The sequence below is a fragment of the Rattus rattus genome, chromosome 12 (assembly GCF_011064425.1).
Source record: "Rattus rattus isolate New Zealand chromosome 12, Rrattus_CSIRO_v1, whole genome shotgun sequence".
Lineage (NCBI taxonomy): Eukaryota > Metazoa > Chordata > Mammalia > Rodentia > Muridae > Rattus > Rattus rattus.
This window is the reverse complement of record NC_046165.1, coordinates 77,642,424-77,664,962: the sequence shown is the minus strand read 5'-3', so window position 1 is coordinate 77,664,962 and position 22,539 is coordinate 77,642,424. Positions and strand designations below refer to the sequence as shown.

The 22,539-nt window shown below is 40.9% G+C and overlaps 2 protein-coding genes across 4 annotated transcripts in view; one reads left to right on the top strand and one right to left on the bottom strand.

Moving 5' to 3' along the window:
* The window catches only part of Styx (serine/threonine/tyrosine interacting protein), a 31,278-nt gene extending 21,668 nt beyond the window's left edge, over positions 1 to 9,610 (top strand). The window contains exons 10-11 of one of the 2 annotated variants that reach the window (XM_032918338.1): positions 3,396 to 3,489; positions 6,294 to 9,610. In XM_032918338.1, coding sequence (XP_032774229.1) covers positions 3,396 to 3,489; positions 6,294 to 6,367 — 168 coding nt within the window. In that variant the 3' untranslated portion in view covers positions 6,368 to 9,610. Of the gene's footprint in view, positions 1 to 3,395; positions 3,490 to 4,970; positions 5,918 to 6,293 lie in introns of those variants that run through there. The other variant, XM_032918339.1, reaches the window with a different exon arrangement.
* Positions 9,611 to 11,137: 1,527 nt separating this feature from the next.
* On the bottom strand, positions 11,138 to 22,311 carry Gnpnat1 (glucosamine-phosphate N-acetyltransferase 1). 2 transcript variants are annotated; one of them, XM_032918341.1, is made up of 6 exons: positions 22,164 to 22,311; positions 17,953 to 18,120; positions 16,789 to 16,851; positions 15,074 to 15,201; positions 14,407 to 14,468; positions 11,138 to 11,488 (listed from the first exon to the last, which is right to left on the bottom strand). In XM_032918341.1, the coding sequence occupies exons 2-6, from the start codon at positions 18,104 to 18,106 to the stop codon at positions 11,341 to 11,343; spliced, it is 555 nt and encodes a 184-aa protein (XP_032774232.1). In that variant the 5' UTR covers positions 18,107 to 18,120; positions 22,164 to 22,311; the 3' UTR covers positions 11,138 to 11,340. The 2 variants fall into 2 exon arrangements, with proteins under 2 accessions (XP_032774232.1, XP_032774231.1); XM_032918340.1 differs by having other exon boundaries at positions 22,169 to 22,310.
* Between the last annotated feature and the right edge of the window lie 228 nt (positions 22,312 to 22,539).

The following is a 22,539-nucleotide window of genomic DNA, read 5'->3' as shown; positions in this document are numbered from 1 at the left end:
AACCCCTAAAATTTTTTTTTAAATTGGTCCTGATGGCTCACACTTGTACTCCAGCACTCAAGGACCTGAGGTGGGAGGATTGCCATGAATTCCAAGCCAATCTGGGCTATAGTTGCAGTTACCAAGAAAATGGGTTAAAGGTACATTCTTAAATACACGGTAGAGAGAGGGAAAAAGAGATGGTTTTACTAAAGGGTTGAGGTACTTGTGGAAAAGAACCAAATTGTCATCTGACCTTCATACACACTGCAGACATGTTCCCCCAATCAATGCATTTTTAAAATAAGAAAGTAATTATACACAAGGTAGAAAATGGAATGATTCTCCTGCCCCCATGGTGACTGTGATATAAGTGTTTAGTTCAAGTACAGGTTGAACATCTCTTAATGTGAAACCATAAATGCTTCAACCAAAAAAAAAAAAAAACCTTTTGAGTGCTTATTTTTGGATTAGGGATTCTGAAGCCAATGAAGTCTATTCAAGTGTTCCAAAGTCCAGAAAATTTCAAAATGAAGGGATAGTCACTATATGCTAAGAATGGCAGCTTTTTTTATTGTTTGTTTTAGTTTTTCTTATTGTTAGGTCTGTTGTACCCAGCGCACACTAAGTTTCTTTGCTTTTTTTTACCTTGTATTAAAACATTCACTTTTACAGTATATTTTTGTACTTTAAAAAGTAGGATATAATATAATAAAATCAAAATTTAGTAGTGTGTAAGAGTCAAGTGTAGGGGTTGGGGATTTAGCTCAGTGGTACAGCGCTTGCCTAGGAAGCACAAGGCCCTGGGTTCGGTCCCCAGCTCCAAAAAAAAAAGAACCAAAAAAAAAAAAAAAAAAAAAGAGTCATGTAAAAGTCTCTTGTATAATCCTAATAACATATCTTGAAGAAACAATGTGTAATGTCTCATGCTGTAGCCCTACCTGGGGTTGCAGTGCTACTCTATTTTTAATGCACATGGGTGTTTTGTCGACCTGAGTGTTTGTGTAACAAGTTTGTGCCTGGTGCCCTTGGCTACCTTGGACTAGGGTTACGGGTGGCTGTAACCCATCACATTGGTGCTAAGGACTGAACCCCAGGCCCTTTGGGTCCTCCGAGAGAGCAGGCAGTACTCCTAATCCCTGAGCCGTCTCTAACCTCCACATAGTTGACACTCAAGTGGAGGAGTGCTTTCTCAGGTCATCCTGGCTACGACTGTCTGTGCAAAGCATAGAGAAAATTGAGGGCAACTGTCAGAAGGAAGTGAAAGGACGTGTTATTGGTGAGTCGAGAGACTGAGAACTGATGATGGTTTAGTGAGTAAAGGCACTTAGCGTGTGACAGTACACACCTAAGGATGGGACTCTGATCCCTGGAGTCCCTGTAAAGGTAAAAGAAAACCGGCTGGAGAGATGGCTCAGTGGTTAAGAGCACTGCCTGCTCTTCCAGAGGTCCTGAGTTCAAATCCCAGCAACCACATGGTGGCTCACAACCATCTGTAATGGGATCCGATGCCCTCTTCTGGTGTGTCTGAAGACAGCTACAGTGTACTCATATATAATAGATAAATAAATCTTAAAAAAAAAAAAAAAAAAAAAAAAAAAAAAACCAACTCCACACATCTGTACTCTTATCTTCCACACACGTGCTGTAGCAGCACATCCTACATACACACAGATTAAATTAATAAGACTAATTAAAAGGTTGGTTTAAACAAAGGTGGCAGCAGAGGGAAGAGTGAGGTCAGGTGCTGGCTTTATTGAAAGGCACAGCTGGAGTAATAGCTTATATTTGGGAACATACTTATAGAGTTTGTCAGATGTAGCTTTGTCAAACAGGACCAGATTGTTCAGCTTGTCCTAAACTTTGCCTTTGAACCACTTCTTTTTGGCCTTGCCACCAGATTTATTTACTGGGTTTTTGTCTTTTTTGGCTTTCTGGTATCCTTCTTCTTGTCATCTTTGGGTGGCCAGGCAAAGCTCAGAGAGTAGTGTGGACCACTGCAGCTCTCACTAAGGTATCAGAAAAAAAGTGGGATAAAAATTTTTGATTGGACATCACTAATACAGAGGAAACTATAAGAAGGGATAGGTTACAGAATGAAATCGAGACATTTTGTTGTTTGATTTGGTTTTCTGATACAGAGCATTAAACTGATAGCACCAGAAAATTTGGTCCTATCAATTTCAAAAGCAATGGAGAGGGAATAGACAGTCGTGTGCATGTGTTCAGGAGACAGACTCCTGTATGTAAGGAGAGGAAAGCTCTTCTGGCTGAGATCAATAGAAGAAAGAGTGTGGATTAAGACTGGGGAATATGACTGGACAGTGGTGGTACATACCTTTAATCCCTGCTTGGGCAGCAAAGGTAAGCGTATTGCTGTGAGTTCAAGACTAGTGAAAGCAAACAAACAGCTTTTAGGGGTAGAGAGATGGCTCAGTGGTTAGGACCACTGACTGCTCTTCCAGAGATCCTGAGTTCAAATCCTAGCAACCACATGGTGGCTCATAACCATCCATAGTGGCATCTGATGCCTTCTTCTGGTGTGTCTGAAGACAGCTACAGTGTACTTATAATAAATATAAATAAATCTTAAAAAAACAAAAAAGAATGGGGAGTATAGCTAGCAGCAGACTGCTTTCTCACCTAGCTTGCTATCCTGGACAAGGCTTTAGGTTCAGTTCCTAGTAGCAGGGTAAAGGAGTATTGGATGAAGTCAAATTTGCCGAGTATGCTATCAATACACCTGCAATCTCAAGATCAAAGATCAAGGCCAGTCTTGGCTAAATAGCACATTGGAAGCCAGCCTCAGTTCTTTGTTTAAGATTCTGTCAGGAGGAGGAGGATGAAGAGGAAAAAGGAAAAACATTTTAAAGGCAGAACACTGCAGCACTCAGGCATACAGAGGATTTGGAAGTAAAACTAGCAAAGGAGAGGACTAGTGATGGAGCAAGAAGTCTCTGCTGCTCGGGCTTCAGGGATGGTAGGTTGAAGATTGCAAAAGGAAGGAACAGTTACCTATTTCAGAGGACTTGGGGCCTTTCACAAAGTCTTTGTGAGAAGGGGAAGATAAACTTGTTCAGGGAACCTGGGAAAAAATAATTTTGTTTTTATTGATTTTTTTAGAACCATTTAATAAAATTGCAGGTTTAAGTTTTGGGTCCCTCTATTCTTTGTGCTATATTAACATGTAGAATTAGACCATTATAGTTAATGCCCTGTGGCAGAAGATACATTATGTCTGGCAGCGAGCTATTGGCACAACTTGGTTTCTAATTATCAGTAACTGACAGTTGCCAGGTAGGAACTGTGAACCTCCATTCCTTTTGTAAGAGTATGGTACTAGCCCTTTGTCTAAACTAAGACTACAAATGTACACATTCATCTTGAATCTGAGCTACTTAACATCTTTTTTTCAGGAATATGAAGCCATCTACTTAGCAAAATTAACAATACAGATGATGTCACCACTCCAGATAGAAAGGTCTTTATCTGTTCATTCTGGTACTACAGGTAAGGGCTTGGTTTGTTTTGTAGAAAACTGAAGAGAAAGGTAATGGTGAAGGAAGGAAAAAAGAAGCATCTATTACATGTTTCACATACTTGTGAGCTATCTGTTTAGAAACTCTGAGTAAACGAAAGAGTTTCAAAGGCTTAGCAGTCTAATGAATAAATAGTACATGTACTGTTTATTATTATGTGTAAACTATAATGCGTAGCCACTTATATTAGCCAGTTGAAAATCATATCTACTGTGTGTAATTTTAAGTCTGTTACATTGTATAGCTATTATAAAGATTAAAATAAGACCACTGGGGGGACGTTGGGGATTTAGCTCAGTGGTAGAGCGCTTGCCTAGCAAGCGCAAGGCCCTGGGTTCGGGTCCCCAGCTCTGAAAAAAAAAAAAAAAAAAATAAGACCACTCTGGATAACTTGGCTAACACTAAAAATGCAGTTGCTGGATATGGCAACATATGCCTATATCTCAGCCCTGGGTGATAGAGGCACAAAGATCATAGCAAGAGCTTGTCCCAGCACAAAATGAAAGAGGTGATTAATACATAAAACAGTGTAATTCAGGTTACCTCAATTTCTCTTTGCTCCTATTTTGAGGTTTTTGTTGTTTTTAAGCTTTCTTTTTATGAGTGTTTTGCCTGCATGTATATACACATACATACACTACGTGCATGCCAGGTTTCTGAGAAGATCAGAAGGTGGCAACAGATGTCTGGAACTAGAGTTCTAGGCAGTTGTAAGCTACCAAGTAAATACTAGGAACAAAACCTAGGTCCTCTGTAAGAGCAGTGAGTTCTTAACTGCTAAGTCATCCTTCTTACTCTGTAGCACCAGCTGGCCTGGAATTAGCTATGTAGTTCAGGCTAGCTTGGAACTCAACCTGCCTACTGTGCTTGTTCCTGAACCTGATAGCCTTCTGGTCCCCTGGACCCACATGGTATAGGACAGAACTGATTCCCACAAGTTGTGAACCTCTCTACCTCTCAAATGCTGGAATTAAAAGTGTGTGTCACCATACCCACCTACTACTACTGTTTGATCTGACCTCTCTTTTTACGATCCAATTCACTTGTTTTCATAGGTAATAGTCTAAGCAAACTGTCAGATTCTCCTCTTCCCTTCCCAAGCCCCTGCTGCTCTTGTGTGTAAGAGCTGTGTGCCAGCTGCCGAGCTGCCCGAAGCACAAGTGCAGAAAGCACCACTGCTCTGTCCTGCTCTGTCCTGCTCTGTCCTGCTCAGACTCAGGCCACGTGCTCCTTCTGTGAGTGTGGCTTCCCAGTTACCCTTGGTCCCTCTCGAGAGCCTCTGTTTAAACACGACGCTTATCAGCATCTTTAGAACACACTTCCTTCTGAATAGTACTTTAAACAAAGGCTCGTTAGGTCATCATGAACCTCTTAGCCAGATTATCTTCGTGTGTTCTGTACACTGTGGTCAGATTTATCTGTTTTGATGGGATGGTGTTTTTGTTTAGCTAGAGACTTATTGACTATTCCTACCGAAGTGTAACCCGGGGGGTCCAAAGTGAGCATGAGCCACAGGTAGCAAAGGTCACCATGGCCGTTCAGGTGTTACACTTAATACAGCGCATGACACTGCTCTTCCCTATTCTTACTCCTAACTTAGATGCCATCTCCTTAAATGAAGCTGTTGACCCTACTCCCCCAGCCCCTCCTGGAGAAGCACTGTGCTGGGGGTTTTCTTCTACCTTACTCCATTGGTTTTATATTACATTCTTACTCGTGGTCTAATGAAGCGCCAGCTTTGTTAGAATCTGCAGCCTGAGCCAGGGAATGGTGGTACACTCCCACCCCTCAGGAGGCAGAGGCAGGAGGATTTCTGAGTTCGAAGCCAGCCTGGTCTAGAGAGCAAGTTCCAGGACAGCCAGGGCTACGTGGAGAAACCCTGTCTCAAAAACAAACAAAACAAAAAAATCTGCAGTCTGGACTACATTATGACTTAACACAACTCCAAATCTGCAGCCATGTCATTAGTCACAGAGCGCAGACAGCTGCCATTTAACTGTCCTTTAGCCGTCCCCTCCACAAGACTTCTTTCTGAATATAATTACACGGCACACAAGGATAACTTTTATTCTTGATGGGATATTTTTGTAGAGCAGACTCTGGTATAAGGAGTAAAATGGATCTCTTATTTGATGTATACTTTCCTTGCTCCTAATCTATAGGTCTGGATGATAAAGCCACAGCAATAGCAGAAAAATATTTTCAACTGTTCTCTTCATAACTATAACTGTGTGAACAGAACAATATCTAAAGATCTTATGAACACAAACTCAGCTACTAAATGTGGTGTCTTAGGATATATGTATGTTGCCTACAAAGCATAGAGTTGGTGATAATCAGATTTTTAATTATTATTTTTTAATATTTATTTTACTTCTATTAGTACACTGCCACTGTCATCTTGAGACACACCAGAAGAGGGCATCGGATCCCATTACAGATGGTTGTGAGCCACCATGTGCTGGGAACTGAACTCAGGACCTCTGGAAGAGCAATCAGTGCTCTAAACCACTGAGCCATGTCTCCAGCCCAGGCGGCAGTCAGATTTTAATGTACCCCTGACTGCTGAAAAGTTTTCTATGTATACAAGATGTTCAGTTGCCAAAGTAACTTTATCTTCATGACACAACATAACTTAAGCGTGCTGTAAATTCAAGCATGACATTTTCATAATGCTAATATAATATCATTTGGTAGAACAAATTTTTGCTGTTTGTAGTATCCTAATGTGAGTTTCTGTAAGTTTTCACTGTATGTTCATTCAATAACCTTTAGGTAGTGTGAAGAGAACATATGAAGATGATGACGACTTTGGGAACATGCAAGTGGCAACCGCACAGAATGGCTGACCTGTGAGGACTGTTATTGCACAGGATCGCTGGACTATGAGGACTGTTACATGGGTGTGAGCTTCCATCTAGAAAGGAGAGGATCCTAGTGATGATAATGTGAAATGGTAAACACACAAATACTTTCTTTTCAACTATACGTTGCTTCCAGACATGTTTCTCTGCAACTTGTTGAGCAACAAGTTAAGATGTGGGACTTCTGCAGTAGATGGCGCTGATGGACGATGGGTTTACTTTAAAAAAAAAAAACTATGGTTTTATTATAAACCAAGAATTTTGGACTTGCAAAGAGGTATTATTGCAATAATGCACTTTTCATACTTGAAATTTATTTGTATGATATAAAGTTATTACTTTAAACAAAATACAAGTTAGGGGGATTTGTTTATAGGTTTTGGATAATTTATAACAAATTTCCTAATGTTTCCTAAAAATTCATTTTGTGTTATATATTACATTTAAAGTAATTTTACAGTTCAATTTTATGACGGAGCCTCTTACAGAAACATTAACAAAATGTAGAACTTGTCCACATTTTTTAGTATAATTCAGTAACTTGATTACCATTTTTTTAAACTTCTTGGTCCCGTATCTTTAAATCATGACTTTAGCAACTAGCCTACTTTACTAATTTAATACAGTTAATACTTCCTTTCCAGTTGTCTCCCTTATTCTAAATGAGAAAAGTTGTAATGATCAAAGAGGTCTTACTTTCTAGAACCAGATACTCAAAAATAAGGATAGTGTTATGTTTTCCACATGACTTTTTCCACTTGCTGTTTAAGCCAAATGTAGACTCGGTCTTTTCAGAGTTGCCTAGCTCTAACTCTTGTCCAAAATGGTTCAAAGTAGACCAAACCAATGTAGCACTGTTTCTTCAATATGAAACCCCCAAAGAAAAGTGCCTTGCATCAGCAAACAAGTAAATCCTCATGACTTCTAAATTAGTATATAAAGCAGTGAAAAGCTATTAACGTTTTTCTGTAATTTCTTGTTTTTGAACCATAAATTAAATCTGTGATGCTTGACGAAGGTGAATTATTTGGAAGGAGACATTTACTTCTACTTTACGTTGTATTACTTCTGCAAGGTGCAGCTGACAGCTTTGCTTTGAAGATGTATCCCTTGGGGAAAGCAATTTGTGGGTAGCTTCAGTGTATTGTAAATTACTGTTTTAACTTGTTCCTAAAGTAACTCAAATTTACACCATGATTTGCATTAGCAACGTCATTTTATGGCTCTTTAGTTTTCCATGTTTTTATCTATATGTATAAAAATTGTTCTACAAAAAAATTTATTATTGTGTGATGTGCAGACGAAGTGTTTTTAACTTTTTGTATATGATGACTTTAGGGTAGCACAAACATGGCTTCTTTATAGCTCACATTTCTCAGTCCTTTTTTGAGATGCTTTACTGTTGAGAATGATACCCACACACTTCCAGGATACCCTGAGGCACTGTGCACGGTTAACAGGTTACACTTAAGTTACTTGCTTTGCTCACACCTTATGACATTAACAGTATAGAAAGGCTCTTTGTCCTTCACAGCGGGAGCCTGAATATAGACCAGAGTTACTGTTCCCTTGACCTCTGTCCTCTTCTGGTTTCCCATCCCGTCCCCTGTCTTTTCAGCCTAATGAACAGCATTGTTTTTAATTCTCTTGTGTCACAGGCATGGTGGTCTAATAGAGCCAAGATCACATTGGGTATTAAAAAGTTTCTGTATACACATCACCACCCGACAGGTCAACAAAGATCTCCCTTGGAGTCAACCCATAATCTATGAACAGAAATTGTGCTTATTAAAGCAATCTCCATTTTAAAAAAATGTTTTTTCAAGATGAGACATTTGAAGTAACTTTTTAAAGTAAGTTTTATAAAAATATGTGTTCCTCTTTAAATAGGAGTCTGTTCAAAATTAGAAGTTATTGACAGTCATTTGTAGCTTGTAATTTTCCATTTTTCTAACCACTGTCATTTTTTCTTCTCACATAAAGTGCCTATCCAGCACGATATACTGGAGACAGTCTCGGACACTAGGGACTGCCATCATGTTGAGCACAGTTGATATGGACAGATGAGGTCCTTTCATAAGAAGCCTCCAAGTTTCTTTCCTTCCTCTGCATTTACTAAATAGCTTTAGGTTCCATTTCCAGTGGTGTTTTGTAATACTATGATAAACTAATCCAATCATGATTTATTCATTCTCTAGACAACTTGAATAATGTATGAATGTTCACCCAGATTCAACATTAAATATGTAAGCTGGGCTCATAATTAAAACAAAATTTTATCAAAATATAAGGAACTTCATTACTCCCCGTTTTAACAGATCCTGGAAACAAGTGGGGAGTCAGTCTTCTCCTCATTTAACTGATTCATGTTAGTTTCTCGTCTACTAGATGTCCCAGCTCTGTGGTAGGAATGGTCAAGTGCACTGACTTTGCTACCAACTTTCAACCGCTTGTAGAGCAGAATATTCATTTGAAGGGTGTGGGGTTATCTAGAAGTAATGTCATAAAATGCTAAGCATGTCCTCTGTAATAAAACATAAGGTTCTTAATAGTTTAATTACTATGAATTCAGACTACTTAGAAGTATTTAAGTGCAATCTTGAATTATGAAGTTGAGATGTATATATTAGGATGTCAACTTGATGTAAAGTAAATGAGCAGTTACCTGATGGATCTTTTTTAATAACTGGTTTAATCCACAACCCTAAAGCGTAGCTTCACTCAGTATTTATAGTATCTTTGTCCATTCAACAACACTCCAATAAGGAAATAGTAGGAAATAGCTGAGAATTACTGGAGGATTTTATTTATTTTTATTAGGAAAATAAGTTTCTAGAGTCTTGAGTGCTGGATAATTCTTTTGTCTTTCCCATTCATGGCAGCTAAAAAAAAAAAAAAATCACTCAAAATATTCAGGTTTACATGTTATGCTCTTATAAGGAGCTATCATACCTCACAATTCAAAGTGTTTTCTCAATCAGTAACATGATACTGACATGTAATTGCAATTTACTATGCAGCAATGATTCAAGAGAAATAACATGCGTGTCTATTTACCTCTGTATAGGCAATGCTTACATTACTCTACTTTCAACATTTGTACTCTGATAAATGCTTATGTATGTATAGGAATGTCACAGTGAAGATGCTGCTAGCCCGGGCACAGAGTATTAAAGTTATTTTGTGCAGACTGGTGGTTGTATTAAAACTGTGTGCCATTCTACTTCACGATTGAGCTCATTCGTACTCCTAATGCCTCAGAACTTCTGTCTCCTGGGTACCCAGCTTTACCTCTGCAGACTAAGAAAGGTGAGTAAACATTTAATACTAAAACTGTGTCAGCTGGTGACACATTACAACTGTAAGAGGGATTTCAGAGAAAACCTTAATACAACTCCATGGGTTTTATTGAAATACTAACATCATAGACTGTCTTACCCCAAAGAGTTTAATGCTAAGAAATAAAATGCTAAATTTTACTTTGGGGGGAAGGCTTTTTTTTTTTCTTCAGAGCTGGGGACCGAACCCAGGGCCTTGTGCTTGCTAGGCAAGCGCTCTACCACTGAGCTAAATCCCCAACCCCTGGCTTTTTTTTTTTTTTTTTTTTTTTTTTAACATAGGTAAAACCTAATAAAGCTCTGTTATGGTTACATCTGAAGATGAAAGTCAACCTCATGACGAGCGGAAAATCCAAAAGACCAACTGAAGTAACCAAAAGATACAGAACACTGCGTTGTTAAGACCCAGTGGACTCAGGCTGATCATGGTGGTGGTGCATGGCTGAATATCAGTCCTTAGAACATGTATGAGGAGTACCAGGATAGCCTGGGTACGTGTCACCCCATCTCAACAAGAAAAACACAAGACAAGATTCTAACATGAGAGACTATTCATATAAACAAGTTTAATATAGTAACATGGAATGCAAAAGATTAGAACCATTATTAATAAAAGTATCTGATTCTGTTTCTAAAAATCATTCAAATAAATAAAATAGGACAGTGATCAGAATCATAGTACCATTATAATCACATTAAATAGAAAAGCTACCATTTTTCTTTTTTTTCTTTTTTTTTTTTTTTTCCCGGAGCTGGGGACCGAACCCAGGGCCTTGCGCTCGCTAGGCAAGCGCTCTACCGCTGAGCTAAATCCCCAACCCCGAAAAGCTACCATTTTAAAGCTGTACCAAAGGCAGTACCACACATTTTTATGATTCAAAGGCTTCAGATGTCACAATATAGAAACCAAGGTAGCAGCTCACTCACTGATGGAAAGGACCCTGGGTCTCTGTGTCTGCCCTTGGATAACTTGACCCTCATTTGACAGATGAGACAGGGGGGACAGTAGCTGCACAGAACTATACACTTACAAAATAGTTATTTAAGCTGTTGTACCTTGTCCCATTTTTCTTTTCCTTTGTTGCTTTAAAAAGACTGTCCAAAGATTGTTTTGTGTGCAGAGTTAGGATCGACAATGTTCAAATATGTATCTGGTTGTCATGGTAACCAAAGTGCCCAACTCCCTGTAATGTGAGAAATGGTGTGCCCAAGTCTATTAGATGTCGGAGACAAAAATAATTTTATGGTAAGAAACACCCTTATTCAATCAATCAATATATATATATATATACACGTATATATATACATGTATTTAAAAGTGAGCAGCAGAGAGCAGACGACATAACTGTTTACTACCCATACTCTTGACTACCAAGAAAGGAAGACAAACTGTAGAAAAATACAATGCAAGAAAAGATTCAAGTTGAAAATATATTCCTTTGGTTAAAAAATCATCCCCCTCTTGATCATTTGCACTCCCAGCAGCCACAGGCATCCTCTCGTGGCACTGCACTGGCACACTACAGCGTTTTTCAGTCTAGTAGTTAGGGAGCTCACTGGTTGCAGCAACAAAAATGAACTCTAAAACAGTAGCATCAAGTAACCTCTCGATGGTGGTTTTTACTTTAGGAACCTCCGACACATGTAATTTTCTTCCGATACCGTGTAGTCAAACTTTTTGTAGAAACCAACATTTTGTGGTAGACATTCAAGGGTGATCTTGTAACAGTTTAGTTTCTTGCTTAGCAAAGTCAGAGTTGATAATAACCTGAAGTTTGAAAAGGAAAGTATGAGAGGAGACACAGCATTAACAACAGTAATAATGGCACAGATCAGTAGAATAATAACAATATTCCATTAAATGTTCAAATTATTAAGTTGATAAACTGAGGCATCTTTATTTTGTTTCAAACACATTAGTCTCCAGATGGTTAATTAATAACTCAACCTACACCCTCTTTTATTATGGGGGGAGGAGGGACCACCAGCAGCACAAAGGTGGAGGTCACACAATTTTTTGTAGTTCTTTCCTTTATGCTTTCTTAGGATGACTGAGGCTTACACTCCAAGTGTGGCTACTCTCATCCACCTTGCTATTGCTAACCTCCAAACCTTCTTTAAAATAAATTGTAAGAATTCATGTACGAGTTAGTGTCCCCACTTTGCACTCTTTGTACTTCCTGGCCTCCACAGACATGCAAGTGGGACACACATAAACACATAGACAGACAAAACACCTATGTGCATAACATTTAATCCACATGCAAGGCTAGAGGGTTGGCTTAGCAGTTAAAAACACTGCCTGCTCTTGAATTTTTCTGATTTGATTCCCAGGACCAACATGGTGGCTCACAACCATTTGTAACTCCTCTCTGAGGGCATCAGATGCCCCATGGCTTCTGAGGGTAGGAGGAACAGTAGTAGTGCACCAATAAATATGTAGGCAAACACCCCACACTTAAACTAAATGTGTGCATGAGTCTCGGGAGAGTGAGTGCATTATCTGAGAGGTACAATGAGCGTGCGTTGCTGAGTTAGAACAGCGTGTCTGGATAAGCACAGGCTCCGATTAGGACTTACTGAGAAGTAGCGCTGACGGAGTGCTTGCCTAGTGTGTGAAGCTCTAGCTTCAATTCCTAACACTGGGGTTAGGGAAACCAACACAGCAAACAAACAAGAAAACTATCCAATGTTTTTGAGAAACACAGCCCATGTTATTGTTTATGAAAGGTCTCTAGCTGTGTTAGGTGACAAAGACCTAACAGCACCCAAGAGGTGAAAACAGGAGGTTCTGTAATTGAAGGTCATCGTCTTCCACTACAGAGCAACGTGAGACCATAACTCAAAATATAAATCCAAAATATCTTTGTTCCCGGCTCGGGATGTAGCTCAGTGATAGGTTTACCTGACATGAAGAAGGCCCTTTATCTGATACCGTGGCAGGGTTGGGGTACGCAGGGTTGGGGTACCTATGTTCTATGTCTCTTCCAACTCAGCACTTGCCAGGTTCACACAAAATGAGCATGAGATGGCTCTGTTCTCGTTCTTGAGACAGTCTCCTTATATAGCCTTGGCTGGCCTGGAACTGGCTAAATAGGGCAGGTAGCATTAACCCACAGATCTGCCTGTCGAGAGCTGTGAATAAAGGTTTGTGCCAAGCGTCATTAATCCTTTTAAAAGCTACTTTTTAAAGGAAATAAGGGTGCTGGAGAGAAGACTCAGAGGCCTGCTCTTCCAGAGGTCCTGAGTTCAATTAATTCCCAGCAACCACATGGTGGCTCACAACCCTCTTCTGGCCTGCAGGCACACATGCAGGCAGAAAGCTGTATGATGTATACATAATAAGTATTTTTTTAAAAAAGGATATATGGATCAGATAAACTCAAGATTAGTCTGACTCTTTGATTTTTACACTCGGTAGACAGAAGGGAGATCTCTGAGTTTGACATCAGCCTAGTCTACAGAATGAGTGGACAGGCAAGGATATACAGAGAAACCCTGTCTCTGAAACAAAGCAAAGCAAATTTTTTAAAAAGTTAACTGCTGTGCTAACTGAAGGGTTTTCTCCATTTTTCATGATCTTGTCATGTAGTCCAGGTTGACCTTGTTTGCCTCAGCCAATTTTAAAGTTAGGCACATCTGGCTTTCAGGTTGACAAGCCTTTGTCATACTTGAAAAACAACCTTCATGTTCTAAAATTTTAGACATGACATGTGGTACCTTTTTAAAGCTGTACCAAAGGCAGTACCACACATTTTTATGATTCAAAGGCTTCAGGTGTCATGATACAGAAACTTCCCAAGTAGAAGCTTCACTGGGAGCTGCTCACTCACTGATGGAAAGGACCCTGGTCTCTGTGTCTGCCCTTGGATAACCTTGAACCTTGGCATGGATTAGAATATTAGAGTACTATATGATGCATACCTGATGCCTCGTTATTGAGACTCATTAAAACTCAGAGATTATATTTAAATGCACGTTCTACTAACCTGGCAATTAACCTATGCAAATATTAAACGTTCTCTCTGCTTTTATCTGGCAGAGGAGCCGGGTACTCACTGTGATTTGCTCAAGTCTGAAGATGCTAGTATTAAGCATTAAAGAGGTTACTTCTCATAAGCCAGGCCTATGTTCAGCTGCTCCAGAGACTGAGGCAGAAGGATCCCAAGTTCAGCTAGGCTGAATTCAATGAGATCAGAAAAAAAAAATGTCTGGGCCGTGGTGGTGCACACCTTTAATCCCAGCACTCAGGAAGCAGAGGCAGGTAGGTCTCTGTGACTTTGGGTCTGCGTACAGAGTTCCAGGACAGCCAGGACTACACAGAGAAACCCTGTCTCAAAAGCCAGAGGTGTAGGTGTAGGATGGGGGTGGGGCCCTGCTGTGGAGACTGCTTGCAAAATACCTCAGTGGTAGAGCATAACTTGCCTAGCATGTTAGAGTCAACAGCACCATACAAACACACACAGTCCAATTACATGTTGTTCTCAGTAAATGTTTTCAATTCTCAAACTCTGAGGTAAAACCAACAATATTTATTTTTCATATAATTCAGTCTAAGATACAGAGAATAAGTTCAGAATTAAAGAATGTCAGAAATAAATCAGAAAATCTTAAATAAGTTTCTCGGCAAGAGGCCAAACTGGGACAGAGACTGCCCAGTTTCCATGGTTACGCGTGCATACTTACAGTTTGCCAAGCTGCTTCCCTCTGCACTCGTCACTAACGACCACATCTTCTACTCTCCCTCTCTGCAAACAACCACAGTAGTACAGCATGAGCCTTCAGCTTGCTTCCACTAAGCCATAGTTTCTACTTCTCAGAGGAAACAGGAAACCAGCTGCTATGTCTTAACACTGTAGCTCCTTCACCCTCCCCTTTCTGCTGTCATAACGTAATCTTGTCATAAACATAGTGTATCCAACTTGTTGCTTAGTAACCATTTGTATCCAGCACAGTTTACCAATTTCAAGTACAGAAACTAAAACCAATAACCTACATAGTACATGCTCATTTTCTCCTTCGTTCAGAAGAGGCATGAGTGAATGTGCGTACATTTGTGAATAGCTTTTGGAGCCATCTGTGGAGGTCAGACTACAGCTTGTGTGTGTTAGTGCTCTCCGTCCACCATGCTGACCCCAGTGCTGGGACTTGGGCTGGCCTTGGTGGCCAGCATCTTTATCTCTTGCCATCTACCTGCCGGCACATCTGTCAATGTCAGTGGCTTGAAAGGTGTCCTCTGCCAAGGAGCAGTGAACAACAGGACATTGACTGCTAATGAAGTTTCCAAGTGGGCTTCATGGGAAAACACCTGTTCTTTATTCATAGGCATTAATGTGAGCATGTGAGCACATACCTTAGCACATGAATGGATAAATTTATGTTCTATGATCAGAGTTGCTGTAGCCACAATTTGTCCTAGGGTCACATCTTCCACAACTGTAACATAGTAATCCCCAGACTTCTTCATATGCTCAAAAGATTCTGTCAAGAAATGTCAAAAAATGTTAGATGGTAGGCATTTCTGTTTTACTGAATTCGAGAAAAGCACCAAGCTTGTCTGACTTCATCTTCGAATGTTAAAGCTCTTCTGCCACAGTGCTTAAGTTTCTAGCAAGTGAAGTAGATTGAGCATAAGACTTTTTTTTTTTTTTGATTGTTTTGTTTTGTTTTTGAGACAGGATATCACTGTATCACTCTGGATGTTCTGGACCTTTCCTCTATAGACCAGATTGGTTTTGAACTCACAGAGATCTACCTGTCTCTGACCTGACCCCCACCCCTGTAATTAAGGGTGTGCGCAATTATAATCAGCCAGTTTCCTCTTCTAAAAATACTGTATTATTTAAAACACCAAGGAGTTGAAATACCAGCGGTTAGCACTGAGTGATTCCCACCTTTAAAGTGTCTGTTAGTACAGAGTGGGGATGTGACCCTGATGTGGAACGTGACTTTACCTGGTTTAGTACTCAGGAAGCACAATCTGCCAGCAAAGTGAGACTCGAGTCCTTTCAGATGAACACCACAGTACTACAGATACACTATGCATGGTGCCACTTCTGTGCCTAATTAATTAAAATGTCAGTATCTTCCCACTAATTTACATTTATCTAAAACTAACACTCGACAGATACTCAAAGAACAAAACTGCAGGTTATCGTGAGAGCATATTAGATTCACAATTCAGTCTTGGTTTCAAAATATTTTGACAAAACAGTTTTCCGTTTGTTTTTCCAATGTTTCAACATTACATATTTGTTCTTTCAGAAATCGGATCTTTGCTGTAAAAGCACCTTACAAAAATGAGATATATCCCCACTTGAGCAGTTTTTCTCCAAAGTCATACAACCGTAAAAGCAAAGCCACACTCCCTCAAACACTGGTTAGCACTCTGTACTGCTAGAAAAAGCTGTCCTTTTTCATCTGTTCTGATAGCTATACAAAGAGGAACAATGGAGCATAAAAGGCAAACTCTAAAACCTGGATATTGTTTTTATTCAAAGTCTCATTCTATATAGGTCCCAAGTAAGGGAAAAAATAATTCATTGACTGAAAATAAACAGAACCTGAGAATACTGATCTTCATTCTCAGCCTGGTTGGAGAAATCACCGACTAGTGGAAATGCATTAACAGGAAGCGGGAACAGGGTGAGTCAGGACACTGGAGAAAGCTAAGGAGGCGCCATCTTTCTTGCTAATAATTAACTGGGATCTTGGGTGTGACTGGTTCATTCTGGAAACCCATTTTCTCATGTCTCAAAGGACTGTTAGAATAAGACACCCAACCTTAAAATTCAATATAAAAGCAAATAAATAAATGGATGGATGAATGACTAAGAACAAAAGGAGAGTAGGAACATAAAGTTGTAAACTTTTAAGTTGGTAATGAAACTTCTGTGCTAAACATAAGCATACAGATATACTACAACAAAGGTAAAGTAAATCTAGAATAAATGCCAAGTTATATTTATAGTCTGGAGACTATAAATAAGGATGGCTGGTTTAGAACTTTGAGCTGTTTGAATGAGTGGGTGCTGAACAGACTTCTGTGCACTCAGACAAGGTACTTACTCATGAACTGCTCCGGGCTGACGACACCAGTCTCTGTCAACTGACCCAATACCTTAAAAAAACCTAGTTTTAAAAACATTTCAGGAGAAAAGCATAAGATTTAAATATGGAAAGCTGCAAAAACATTTACTGGGTAGGTTAAAGAAAGTTACTTTGTCAAAACTCTATAATTATGTTTCATAATTTTTAATCACAATTTGCTATTTAAACATGCAAATTTTCCACAGTGTGTTATGTGCATTCATTATACCCAGTACTATACACATAAGGGCATTTTCGTACAGGTACCTATTCTTTTTATAACCAGGAGAGCAAATGACAGCCTTCAAAAATATTTGCCCACATATGATTTAAGGTAGTTCAGACCTTAATATCAATAATTACAGAGCCAGCACATACACTGTTAAATGCTATTTAAATTTTATCTAAGAGATGCCACATTTTCCTAAATACATAACTCAAAGTGCAAGATTCTCACCTCCACTGAATATATCACTTGTAAGATAAAGTGCAACTAATAGAATACTGTTGGGACAATTTCTAAAATCTTTAATGTTAATGCCACCAGGCATGGTGGCACATGCCTTTAAAAATCCCAGCACTTGGGAGGCAGAGGCAGGTAGACCTCTGAGTTCAAAGACAGCTGGGACTAATAGACTGTGTCTCAAAAAATTAAAAATAAACCCCCCAAAATAATGATAATGCTAACAGTACATTCTGAACTTTTTTAGTCTTAATTTTTCTACATGCAATAATTCTGGCCAAAGTTACTTTATTCAAATACCTATTGAGAAGAAATACTGAGGCAAAATGTTATTACCAAAGTTTCAGGAAATTATTTTGTCTAATTTAGGTGTTAAAGAATTACATGTGACTAGATAAAACCCTTTCAATTTGTCCAAGCAATATTCCTTCTGCCTGTCTAGCTTCTTGGAGAAAACTTCCATGGGTTTATACATTATAGACATCCTTTTGGAAGGAATATTGTTGTATTTAGTTATTTTAAAGTAATATCTGTTCTTAGCCATGATACATGCCTGTTACAGTTGAGTGATCCAGTCACTTTAAGTACAAAAATCAAGTACTGTTTTTGTTCACATCATGCTTACGAAGAAAGCAACAAGTTCTAGTCAGTAATTTCCCAAACTAAAGTTGGGCCCATACCTTTATTTAAGTCCGCAGTACAGAGAGGCCTCAAAACCAAGCCTTCTCCAGGATGCATTGGAGAAATGGCTGGAGAAAATATAGCTGTATTCTGACTCCAGTCCACTTCTTTGAGCAAACTCGGGTCAAACATAGGAGTTTCATCAGGTTTCATCTTTCCAGTAAAATCTAAAATAAAACTTGGAATGTTAAGAGGCCTTATGAAAGGGAAACTGCTTGATGAAGAGTTAATTTCGTCATACAAATGGTTCTATACATTTTATCAGACATTTTACTTTAGCTGTCCTTGTGGGCCAGGGCTGACGGTGCAGCACTGACATCTGGTGGGGGCTCGAGGTTGTACAGTTAGAATCCTGCATTTACTGTTAGGCTCAGAAATCATTTGGCATCCACTCGAACATGTGGATGTGACTTAGGAATTACTGTGTCTGCGTTTGCACTCATGGCAGGCTTTCTAAAAGTCTACAGCAGCCGCTTCTAAGGAGTTTAATAACCAGTGGGGCTGTTGTTTTCCATGCTATGCAGCAAACAGTGGGACATACTTATAATCCCAGAACCTCACGCACTAAGGGAATACGGGTTCTAAGCCAGCTTGGGTTACACTGTGGAATACTGTTTCAAAACACACATTATGACCAATATGATATGAAACTCTGTCTCAAAATATTAAGTCATAGTAAATCTTAACCAGTTATTAACAGTTTGTTTCCCGTACATTTCTTTTAACTAGATGGTCCTATTTTGTAAATGATCATAAAAATATGTAATATTGATTAATTTGGTGTGTACTTTATATTTGTTAACTCTTTAACAAGCAATAAAAGATGTATCAAGATCATATCTTATAGACTAGCAAGCAGACAGAGGAACTTGCTCAAGGTTCCAGGCCACAGGCAGCATCAGAGCATCTCCAGACTGATGCACATGGCTTGGTGCTTGACGTCACTCTGAAACAAGCAGTTTTCTAGCCGTGAGTGCTGCGTTTGCACTTTACCACAGGTTACATCATTGGTTCTACTAGGCAGAATGATGTCCCCTCTTAACTACCAGTCTAGTTTAGCTGAACCCCAGCAGTCCATTGTCGTATAGGAGAATTCCAGACTAATCAAAAATGTATAAAGGCATTTTTTTTTTCCCGGAGCTGGGGACCGAACCCCAAGGCATTCTTGTATAAAGGTTTCTGGGTAGAAATAAGAACCCACTGTCCAGGCACCAAGAAATGACTTATGTTGTCTTAATGAACTGTTCACAATTTGCCTAGGAAGCACAAGGCCCTGGGTTGGTCCCCAGCTCCAAAAAAAAAAAAAAAAAAAAAAAAAAAAAAAAAGAACTGTTCACAAAATGGAAGCAGCTACATCGGGTTCGCCTGAGCTCAGTCCTCAAATAGTAAAACCCTGGTGGTGCCCAACAAGGATGCTGGGAAAGGGAGAGCAAGATGTCTTGTTTAAAGGACTCATGGGCTATCAATTGATTCACAAAAGAAATCCTTAAAGGCTCCCAAACGAAGTGACACATTTATGCAGCTGTGAGTTACAGAGCATAGCTGAGACACTTCGGTCAACCCTGGGGCTTCCAGACCACTAAACAAATGGGATGGATTCTTAGGGGTGAAAGCGGTGTCCCTTCCCACATGGCCCCCCACTCTGAGGTTCTCCCTGTCTCCTCATCCTTCACTAAGCTACCTCCACCCATACTGAAAAGGCCATTTAAGCTATCCTGGCAAAGGTGAGAAGCTCAAAGGGCAAGCAGAAAAAGGCAACCTGTGATTAGCACAGTCATTTCTAGCCACGTTCCACCGGTCAGCTATCCAAAGTCAATGGGTGAGAAAGTACATTATCTACAAGGAAGCCACATAAATAGTTTAGAAAGAACTAAACAGTGCCAGGAAATCACTTTCTAAGAAGAGGGCTGGTTTCATCACGTAGCTTAGGTTAGCCTCTCGCCCTTCATTGTACATGTGCATTTGTGCAGGCATGTTTGTATGTGTGTTGGGTATGTGTGCGCATGTGTGCCTGTGATCGGAGGCCCAAGGCTGACAGCGGGTGTCTTCTTCAGTGTCTCTCCCCTGTATATACTAGAAGCGGTTCTCTCTCCAAACCCACGACTCACTTTCTAGGTTGGTAAGAATAGCCAGTTTACTCAAAGGCCTCTGTCTCCAGATGACACCATTGCAGGTGAGCTACTAAGCCCACCCTATTTTCTTCACACGTTCTGGGAATTAGACTTCTGGCTCTCAGTCTTGCATTACAAATTTACTCTCCCAGCTGCCTCCCCAGCCTCCCTTTAACTCTTGGTTCTCTCGTTTCCATATTTCTGGTGCTGATTACAGGTGTGTCCTACAACCATACTGGAGTCCTTAAGCAACATTAAGTGAGTTTGCATTCATTACTAAACAGATGAGGACAGGCATTGGTCCAGTTAAAAACAAAGGACCTGATTAGAGTCAAACCCCTTTTGAAATGAGATTTATAAAACCTAAAGGGGAAAAGCCTATCCTCCCAGTCATAAAGACACAATTTATGATGCTGACAGAGGCCATGCCTTATTACAATCTAATAAAAATTCAGGTGAGGTGGCAAACACCTGGATCCAGTGCTAGGAGGCTGGAGCATGAACTGTGGGAGCTCAAGGACAGCAGACTACCCAGTCGCACCAGTCTCAAAAAAAAAAAAAATCTGGGGCTGGAGAGATGGCTCAATGGTTAAGGGCACACTGATTGCTCTTCCAAAGGTCCTGAGTTCAGTTCCCAGAGACCACATGGTGGCTCACAATCATCTGTAATGGGATCTGATGCCCTTTTCTGGTGTGTCTGAAGACAGAGACAGTGTACTTATATATCATAAATAAATCTTTAAAAAAAATAATTATGGGAGTTGATGTAAACATGGAGATATTTTTTTAAGTTGGTTCTAAGGTAATCCCCTCGACTCCTCCCTCCAAGTTCAAGGCTAGCCCATGCTACACAGACTTTTATCAAAACAAAATGACAAAAAGTCCTCATTCTGTAGCACTTAAAGGTCATCACCACCTAACTTTCTCTAAGTTTGGTGGTAAACCCTAACTCAAAGCACCTCCCCGCCCCCAACCCCTTGGGTTTAACTGCTAAATTAGCATTTGTTTACACGGCTTGAGTATTGCCTAAGCCCTAGTCCTATAAACCTCTAGTCAATGAATAATGAGTGACGTAAGGTATATAGAAATCACATTTCAGAAAGTCACGAAGAAAAAAAGATTGCCACAGGGCCACGAGCAAGAACACAAAAGACATACACCAAATTTTTAAGTTTGGTTCTCCAGCCTCTGAGCCTATATACAAGATGGGGAGCAGGTGCTTCTAGAAAAACACCGGAGCAACAAGTAGGGAAAACTGAAGACCAGGATTCACAAATGATCTTCAGACAAATCAAAATCGCTGTGATAGGTAACAGGTAGGCAGATAGGTAGATAGACAGGTAGACAGCTCCGAGTATCTTCATGAAGATAGTATTTCATGAAGCAAGAAGTACTTCCCGTTAGTGTACTATCTACACCGTCTGATTATCCCCAGTCTAGTTGCACAGTTGGAGCACCGAGTTCCCAAGACTAGCCCTCAGGTAATGCATCAACAAATGAGTGGTCTGCACGGAAGAGCCTCTCATTTTCCCGTCGTGCTCTACAGCAGAAAAGTCAACAGATGCCAATCTTTGCATCCTGGAATCTGTTTGAACCATACAAATCCTGTCTTAACCAATTTCCTGAGACCCACTCTTGGATTAATCCCAACCAAACGAATCCCCATTTATTTTTACAGGAACAAATTTTATGTTTGCCTTACATAAACATTAGCTCTTACACACAATAGAAACCACGGAGTCGGCGTTTCTAGGGGTTCAAGTCCTAGGTCCCCCCCCCACCCCAGGTTTCATACAGTCTGCGCAGCTGGGGCAATTCAGAGCCGGCGCGTGTCTTCAGCGGCTCTGATCGCTGCACCGGTAAAAGGGAGTTCGCGCCCTTTCATAGCGACGGCGGCAGACAGGACGAGGACCGTCCCCCAGTCCCACGCCACGGACACTCTCGTCCCTAGGCCCTCCAAGACCCTGCCCGGCCGGACCGCAGAGCATCAAGCTTAGCCGCCCGGCTCCCGGACAGGGGCGTCCCAGTCTCCGGGGTCCGCAGCCTCAAGGCAGCACCAAGCCCGCCCGCCTTCGCGTCCCAGCCCCAGGCCGCCTCACCGCACCGGAGCGAGCCACGCTCCCGTCCAGGCGCGTCAGTCTGCCTGCGGGTCACAGCGCCGCCGCATCCGGATCCGGCTGCAGCGCCAGCCCCTCCCCCCGTGCGCCCCCACGCGCCGCAGCCGGAACCGCCTGGCCGAACGTGGCGGGACCAACGCCTCCGCCCTGCCCCGCCCTCACGCACCGCGGCGCACGCGGAGGCACGGCCACGCACACCACTCCGGGGCTCAAGGGGCGGGGCGAGGCGGGGCTCTGGGCTGCGAAAGGAGCTCTGTGGGGCGGGGCTCCTGGGGGCGGGGTTCCGGGGGCGGGGCTGAGCCCTGGGGCAGTTAAGGTGACTCTGGGGCTTGGGGCAAGGACCCGGAGCAAGGCTTGC